Source organism: Theropithecus gelada, chromosome 16 (assembly GCF_003255815.1).
Source record: "Theropithecus gelada isolate Dixy chromosome 16, Tgel_1.0, whole genome shotgun sequence".
NCBI classification, from domain to species: Eukaryota; Metazoa; Chordata; class Mammalia; order Primates; family Cercopithecidae; genus Theropithecus; species Theropithecus gelada.
Window position 1 is genome coordinate 17,557,011 of NC_037684.1, and position 9,243 is coordinate 17,566,253.

Below are 9,243 nucleotides of genomic sequence, written 5' to 3' on the forward strand. Positions count from 1 at the left end.
AAACCTTTACTTTCCCACAAGTTCGGTTGTAGGCATCAAGCTCTTCTAAAGTTTCCATAGCAAACAGACTGCTGAATGTTGTGGAAAATAAAGAAAAAGAAAAAGGAAAAAAGAAAGAAAGGAAGAGAAAGAGAAAAGAAAGCTAGCTATAAGGAAAAACTGTGTAACAAGGACCACACTGATCCTACATTAATTTCCTAGAAACTTGCAGAGTTTGTAATTTTTATCATTTACCTTTCTTTCCACCACACCAATTCCTAGGGGAGGGTTCATTTTTTATTCATTCTGAAAGTTTACCATCAATCATCCTCTTAAAGAGCTTGCCAGAAACTTGGACAGAGCCTCATAATAAAATTGCAGAGACAGAGGACTAATTGATTTCTATAAATAATGTTTAGCTGTAAAGATATGAAAGGTGGTTAGAACCACATGTATTAATCTCCCTTTTGCTCCATCTGTGTCTGCAAAAGCAGACTGTACCTTGACAAAGTACCCTGACTATTTTGCCCTGCAAACACACAGCAGGAGATTAACACCAGATGGCCCACCCTTCCCATCTCTCTGCCCTGCCCTCCTGCCCTGCCCCCACCTCTGGTCAAATCCTCTAATTACTCCTATCCCCCGCCCCCACCCCTTTGGTTATATCCTATAATTTTAAGATGCTATTTCCATTACTATCCCTGCTCTAACAATATGCAGGGAAGTTGACCGTGCCCCATTTCTCTCTGCTCCCCCAGCTTTCTGTCTAACGAACAAAAACACAACCCAAACCCCAAATGCAAAAGCATTTAATCAGACTGCAAGACTGACGATGTTCAAGAAAAACAGTAACTACTGGTGCTAAAGTGTTATTAATGCGTGTGTCTTGGAAAGCGGGAGGGTAGAAGTTAGAGTGTGTCTCCAACGGACACTCTCAGGCACTACTAGCTTTAATCACATCACATAAAAACACTTAGCAGTTATTACTTGTCAACATCTTATAAAACGGGAACAAAATTTTATCTGGGGAAATATACGCTGGTTGGACAAAGATAATGTTCTAAATCTCATATTTATTTCAGAGTTGCTGAAGAAATGTTCAGAACTCACAGAAGTACTATCTGCTCAGGCTAACTGTGACATGCTGAAATAAAAGGCGAATTAGAGACAGGGCAGGGGCTGTGTGATAGATGTCCAATCCTAAATTATGAAATTAGGTCATTCCAGACTCAAGTGCTGACTCATAAGGGCAGCACTGTAGCCTGTTCAGTCAATCAGCTGGTTCCAATCCCAACTAAACACGAAACAAAATGTCACACTTAACACGGAATATCATTTTCTCGATATTGATTAAATGCAGAATGATGACTTTCATTCAGGAGACAGGGAAAGTTCTCACGCTAGACAGAACTCAACAAAATTGGCCCATTTCTTTCTCTTCTTCTTCTAGTTCTTCTTCCTCCTTCTCCTCCTCCTCTTCTTCTTCTTCTTTCTTTCTTCTTTCTTCTTCTTTTTTTTTTTTTTTTGACCTAGACCACTCCTAGATGGTGGTAAATATTTTCTATACATAAGAATGCTAGGGAATCTTGTTAATGGGGCAACACAAATGCCTAAATTGCTGTAAATAAAGCAATTCTGTATTAGTTTACTTCTGATGGCATCAAGTATTCCTGATAATTATCCTACTTGAAATATGGTAATAATTTTAAAAGCTTTCACAGATACCTTCCTTTTCTGTAGCTTTTTATATGAGGCAGATCAAAATTCCCCAAAGCTTTTATTTTAGGGGGGAAAATACATGCGGTGTTTAGCAATTTTAAGCCTCAGTAAAGTTAACCACACTTGTAAAAAATCATTTATTTTTAGCATGGGCTCCTCTGTAGCATTCCCTCCCTCTCCACATGCTGTGTCGTTGTCTGTCTTTACCCCCTTGAATCTGCTTGCTCAATTCATTTCAGCAGTTTCTTATTTTGATGGTACATTCCAAGAAAGTAGAAGCTGATCTAGCTCCACTTGCTTTGTCCAAGCTCCCAGTGGCTTAATGAAGGCTATTAGCACTGATAACAGGCAGCAGTGTTTTAGATTTGCTGACCTTTTCTTATAGTTTCATTTCATTTCATTTCTGCTAGGGTTGTAACCTCATCTAAGCACCAGGATGGAAGAAGGCAAATGGAAGGGAATCATTGTGGAGGCTAAGATTGCTTTTCCTCCTCCTTTTTTTTTTTTTTTTAAAAAAAAAAGGTCTTGGGATGGGAGGATGAGCCCCTGTTGGAACTGGACTGTCATGCCACTTGAACTCAGTTACTGAACAACTTCTAGGAATTAGGCAAGATAACCACTGGGGTGTATGTGAGAGGAGTTGCTCAGTCTGTGGATTAGCTAGAGTGTTAGGGTACTGGGTGACTGATCCAACCCGGAGTCCATGGTGTTCAAATGGCTGAAGCATTCCCAGCAAGTGAAAAATTAGCACATCTGTTCATTAGATCAGTGGGAGGAGCCTACTGAGCCTGAAACACCATGGCAGATGGGTCTGGTGGATTATTTAGCATTCCTAAAAGCTGGGGTGTTCTCCATGTAGGCTGGCTGGAAAGTTATGAGTGCCAAGAAATACATGGCACTATATTTATATTACCTGGAGTTGAAGAACTGTGTAACTCAGTTTCCACTGCTTAAGGCAACAAGCCTGAAATCGGGAGTGGAGTGGAACATGTACCGGTAAAGTTAAAGTTCGGATTCCACGTATCCAATCAAGTGAAGCCTCCACTGCTTTCTGACCTATAGATTTACACCTATAAATGTATCCTCAAGCACTAGATTAAAACCTTGAGGTAGGTAAGTAATCACTTGTCAAGACTGAATGCATCAGTAAGTTTAAAGGCAGTGGAGTCTGTGTACAAGAGCCTATTTAAGTGCATCAGTGGGAACTTGGAAATCCAAACACTTGAAGCCAAGCTATGAGCTTCTTGAGTGCCAGGCAGGGAAATAGTCCCTGGTAAGAAACCATAGTCCACACATACTCCTAAAGTCTCGAGAGAGACAGGAAGGAGGAGTCATCAGAAAGACCCATATGCATTTGAACTGTGGTCTCTGGGAATAAGCAAGCATTGTTTCCCAGTGTGCTAATGATGGTCATCTGGGGGTATAAAGTGATGAGCAGCCCTAAGGTCTGGCTGATCCCTGATAGGTGTGTCCCAGAGAGACCCACTCAGCAGTGCACATTCAAGATGTGGTCGTCAGATGAAGCTGCTGCATTGCCCGTATCCTGAGCCCTCTACATTCCTCCTCACCTGTTTTAGATAGCTGTCTCTGGGGTCCGAAATAGCTAAGGGCAAGTATTTGGCATTCCCTTCTTTTCTACCCAGGTACCTATGCCCAGAGTCCCCATCCTCTCCCTTTTCTGTCCCCCGCCAGGTGACCAGTGTGTTTCTGTTGGCTCCCAGTGGCCTGAGATCTCTCACTGCAATATTCCACCAGGACAGTGCTCTGAATCCCTTTGTTTTGGAGACCTAGAGAGGCTGGCCCTTCCTATTTGGTAATATCTAAGCTAAATACAATAAAGCCATGCCAATTAAGGGAGAAGAATGGTGTAGATGGCGGGCTGGCAAACTTTTTCTGTAAAGTGTTGGCAAGTAAATATCTTGGCTTTTTTGGGTCTATGGTCTTTGTCGTAACTACTCAACCCTGCTGTCCTGGTGTGAAAACAGCCACAGATAGTATATAAATGAATAAGCATGGCTGTGTTCAAATGAAACATTATTTATAAAAACAGAGGGCAAGCTAGGATTGGCCTATGGGGCTGTAGTTTGCTAACTCTAAGCGTAGAAGAAGGAACATGAGGCAGGAACAAAGAACCTGGCCCCTAGACACAGCCCTGAACTTAACCAGCTGCAAGACTTGGCACAAGTCACCTTACTTCTTCCTTTTCCACCTCCCACATTCCCAAAGGGAGCAAGGTATAAAGAGGATAATATATGAAACCCACCATGCACCTTACATTTCCAGTGGTCTTGCTCATCTGTGGCCCATAGTGCAAAGGTTATGGGATTAGTTTGGACAACAATGCTATCATTTTAAGCAGCTGCTTTGAGATGACATATGTAATCTCTCTGCTTTCATCTTCACAACTCATTGAGGTAGATAATGCGATCCCTCTTTACGAGGTGAGGAAACAGGCCAGGTGTGGTGGCTCACACCTGCAATCCCAGCATTTTGGGAGGCCAAGGTGGGTGGACCACTTCAGGCCAGGAGTTCGAGAGCAGCCAGGCCAACATGGTGAAACCCTGTCTCTACTAAGAATACAACAACAACAAAAATTAGCCTGACATGTTGGTGCATGCCTGTAGTCCCAACTACTCGGGAAGTTGAGACATGAGAATTGCTTGAACTCTGGAGGTGGAGGTTGCAGTGAGCCAAGACTGCACCACTGCACTCCAGCCTGGGCGACAGAGTGAGACTCTATCTCAAGGAAAAAGAAAAAAAAAAAAAGAGAGAGTGCGCGCGCGAAAGAGAGATGAGGAAATGGAGATCAGGGAAGTTAAATAACTTGCCCAAATTACATAATAGGTCAGCCTCAAGATCAACATTCAAATCCAGGCCTATCCAACCATATCCAAGTTTCCCAGACACCATGTGACTTCCCACATAGGCGGCTTAGTTTCCAAGCCCTTCACTGTAACTAACCACTTTACAGGTAGGGTCTCTAAAACACTGTGCTCTGCACAGTTGCTGGAGTGATCAGATATAATTATTTCTATGTAAAAATTTGTCCAGTGGCTTCCCATTGGTCCCTATCATGACCTACAAGTCCCCTGTGATCTGCGCTATCTCACTCCAACCTTCTGACCTCTCCTCTCTGCTTCACTCTGTTTCTGCCCCGGGCACCTTGCTTTGCCTTAAGACATGCCAAGCTGACTCCCAAATCAAGAGACTCATACTTACAGGGGTGCTCAGCCTGGAGCCCATGCTATTCTCCCAGTGTAAGCAGGGCTCATTCCTTCACTTAACTGGTGCCTCAGCTTAACTGTCACCTCTTCAAAGAGAACCTTCCTGACCACACTATCCAGAAAAAAGGAAACTTCTTGGCTTTCAGTAATTACCTGTTGATTGTTGAATAAATGAAAGACTATATTGGAATGAAGTGACAGAGCATGTCTGGCTTAGGACCAGCTGCTTGGCACATTCCAAGGGCAGAGATTCAGACCTCTCAGCAGTGAGAAGCCTTGTCTCATGGAAGAAAGGATAGCTTGCTGGCCCATATTGGAACAAATAACGGTACTGCTTTGTGTCATTCTTCAAAAGTACCTAATACAGGAGAAGTGGCACCAAACTGGGAGAGATTAGTGTCATGACTTTGAATGTTAGAGTTACAAGGGACCTGAGGAGTCCTCTAAGGTCCAGCATTTTCCAGCTTCCAGTCTCTGAGCCACTTCTTGCTCTACCTCTTCCTGCATGTGCTATGTTACTCTTTACAGCAGCTGTTCTTGACGAGACTGGTCTCCCTCTCCCAAACCCTCCTATCCTCCAGGCTTGAGGGTGACATGAAGCCTTTAGATAACTACTTTTGTTGGGAAAACACTGTTTTCATTTAAACTCTTTCACTTGATGGATGAAGAAACTGAGGGTTAGAGAACTGAAATAGTATGGCCCAAGTTCTGCCACTAATTAGTGCCAGCTCTGAGTCTAGAGCCTAAGTCTTCTGACCACAAGACTAGTCCTTGCTCTACACTTCATGGAACAAATGGTAATAATACTCCACACTGTCCATTCAATTCAATTCTACAACCATAAATGGAGCCCCCCAAATGCACCTGACCCCCTAACTGGTTAGAATCAGGGGTAAAATATTGGAAACTGTATAGTTCCTATCCCCAAAGGGTTTACTATGAATACACAGTAAAAGGAATAAGTGTTTTTTTGTTGTTGCGGTTTGTGTGTGTGTGTGTGTGTGTGTGTGTGTAGTGGCATATTGGTTAATAGGTTAATGCAGTAACCAGATTAAACTCAGCGAGTACTTCAAGGTACCGATCTCAGAGGTTCCATAAGTAGTTATGCTTAGGCCTCACTCTGGATGTGATTTTATAAGGAAGGAAGGAAAAAGAAAGAAAGGAAGAAAAAGAGAGACAAGGAAAGGAAAACTGAGCAGTTCTCAGGCCTCCTACTTTCATGCCTTACTTGCACTTATCTCTGCGTTTTTCAAAGGTCTTAAGCTGCAGGCTCATTCTTGAGAAGCTTTTTGGTAAGGTCCTCACCTACTCTAAACTCCTAAGGGGAAGTGAAGGCGCTGAATCAGTTCCTCCTGTTAGTATTCCCTACCAGGACCTCAGCCAGGACTTCAATAATAATCTTCTGAATTATTGTAGAAACCTGTGATTAGTATTAACCAAGTCAATAACAGGCATTTCTTCCATCAACCAAAGCACATTTGAGGTCTTCTGGACCAACCTGGGTCAGTAACAGGGATTCCAATACCACCGACACAGCACACAGGGTTAGTACGTGTCAATCAGTCCCTGTCCTGCCTAGCGCTGGCTCAGCTCTTCAGAGATGACCTCTTACAAAAAAAAAAGTCCACTTCCAACTTTAAAAAAAATTTTACTTCTCCATCGTCATGACAATAAAGTCCATAAAAAGTGTGAGAGAGAGAGAGAGAAAGGAGAGAATCCATGCAGGAGAGAGTGAGAGCGCATGCACAGTCAGCAATCATGAGCAAGAGTTGGCACTAACATGGAGACAAGTAATCCCTGGTTTCCTTGCCTTTATTATAAATAAAAATGATAAAGATAAAAGAGAAAATAAGACAATAAAGTAAAAACTTGCCTCTGGAAGCCTCTCTCCTTTCAACTCCCATTTTCCCACCTCCCAAAAGACAAAGACACACATTACAGACCCAAACTACTTCGGATCAACACTTGCCTGTTTACAGAAACGAAACCAGCTTTCCCTCTGCCTGACCAGGGATGCTCACCAGCTCACGCCCGAATTCACTCGCCCACTCAACTCACATTTTCCTGCCTGTTGAATGCAAAACAATGGTCTCCAAACACCAATTACCGATATTCAGAACTGTTGTTTTCCTACCCTGGTTAGAGACGCCTCCATGAGAGACACAGGACTGAGCTCTTGAGTTGAAATAGGACCTGGGGGGTGGAGGGAAACCCCTTTGCGAATGTCCACACGGTCCCGTTGCCAAGGGAACCCTGGCTTTATCCAGGGAGACTGAGCATGGCTGCCTCTCCCACGGCTTGGCTCCAGGAGTGTCCAGATTACAGTGCAGGGTCAAGAGGAGAGGCAGGGGAAGTGCCACACAGGCTTGGTGACAAAGAAATCATTTTCAAAGAATGAAAGAAATGGTGAAAAATATCTTAGGAGGTGCCCGGTGGGGAGGGAATAAGTTTATCGATGATACTGCAATCAGATTTGAGTTGGTCTTTGTGCCCCTGAAAGGGGTGGGATTCGAATGTATATCTGAAAGGAGACAGGGCGGGAAGGAGAGAGAGAGTGAGATGGAGAGAGGAAAGGTTGAAAGGGGTGGGTTTCAGCCTCCTTCTGCAGATGCTGAATACTAATCAGGTAAACAATTATTTAGTTAAGATGCTCAGTTGAAGCTTTGAAATGGATTATTTTGGCTACTGCATTGGTTGGAGGAGCTGTCTGGCTATTTCCTAGAAGTCTGGTGGGAACTGGAGGGGAGATGATAATATCATCTTGATAGTCAAACAAGTTTTTATTTGGCCTGCACTTTAAGGGCTGAGGTTGGCCTTGCTTTTCAGAGTGAAATCTCTTAGGAAATGTGCCAAAGGAGGCACATTATGTGCATGCTTATTTTGAAAACCCATTTGTCAAAGGAAGAGTGTGTTGAGCAGTGGTTTGGAGAGTTTGATTGGACCCTGATTCCTCACCTAGTGCCTGGCACAGTGTAGATGTTCAATAAAACATTTGCCGCCTGAATGATTGCTGAAGAAAAACTTGTTTCCAGCAACTTGCCTGTCCAGCAAGGTGTCAGGATGAGTACTTTGAAGCAGTTGAGGCTCAGGGGATGTGGCTTACCTATTGACCCACAGATGAACGGGAACGAAATAAAGGACTTGAGCACAGAGCCCCATTACCCTTGATCATGATGTCTAACTGCTTTTTTAAAAAAAGAATTCAAGGGAACTCTCCATCTAAATGTTGCGGCTACTATACAATAGGAAAAAAATGGCAAGTAAACGAAAAGAAGTAATAACAGGTATCTCTGCAGGTGATCTGGGCTAAACATGGAGTGAGGCTATTCACACTGACAGTGATGCACTCAGAAAAATTAAACACACACACACATACACATACACACACATGCGCGCACACACACACACACATATATATTTCCCTGCAAGATGGTGAGCTTCTTATATTACTCATCTTCCAAGGCTTAGCTCTGGCATCAGTTACTCCAGGAGCTTTCCATTACTATCCCCAGCTTCAGCTTCCATAGTACTTTTCACAGTTTTTCCTCAGAATGCTTATCAAATGGATTTAGTTGTTGCTGTATGTGTATATAATCCCAGGAATAGCCCTCTACCAGAATAGACTCTCCTTGATGGAAGGCACCATGCTTCATTCATTTTCTTTAAAAAAACTCTTTAATGCTTAGTAAAATGCTTGTTACATAGGAAGTGCATGATACATATACTCAAGAATTGAACAGCAATGAGTCAATTTGTGAGTGTTTTGTTGAGTGTCAGCTACATTAAGCTCAAGGGAAGATTCAAGTAAAGGTGAAGTTATAGTATCTGCCTGCTTCGAAAAGTTTAAAATCTATGTAAGATAAAGGTGACTTGGTCTTTAACATTACTTAGGCTTATTGCAGTAAGTGTAGCTAAGAGTAACAGAAGTAATGCTTTTATTTAATGGATAAAAACCAGCTCTCTCAGTGGTGCTGTTGGTCAGATGGTGGCTATGAAATCCCAGAAACTCAGAGTTGCAAAAAGGCCCAGTTAGGCTTTCAAGGTACATGCTTATTTCTTCTTTTCAATACCCTTGGCTTTTTCAGCCCATCTCCTCTAAAGAGACCCCATTTAAGGGCGTGTTTCATAGTAGTAGACAGGCTGGAAATAGCCCCATCCCAGCACTTTCTCCACTTTACCATGCTGCTTATTTTATTTAAAAAAAGTCATCTAAATCCAACAAAACCTACTACCAAAGTGCACAAATTACAACTGGCACATAGCCACAAACCCAGCATTTTAGACATTCATATCATTTGGGAATATCTGGACCCAGATTTCC

The 9,243-nt window shown here is 42.8% G+C and overlaps 1 protein-coding gene across 1 annotated transcript in view; it reads right to left on the reverse strand.

Annotated features, from left to right (window-relative positions):
- Positions 1 to 7,106, reverse strand: part of ANKFN1 (ankyrin repeat and fibronectin type III domain containing 1) — a 318,382-nt gene extending 311,276 nt beyond the window's left edge. Inside the window, exon 1 of the mRNA XM_025362682.1 lies at positions 7,057 to 7,106. Within this exon, the coding sequence (XP_025218467.1) occupies positions 7,057 to 7,077 (21 nt within the window). The 5' untranslated portion in view covers positions 7,078 to 7,106. The remainder of the gene's footprint in view (positions 1 to 7,056) is intronic.
- Positions 7,107 to 9,243: the final 2,137 nt, after the last annotated feature.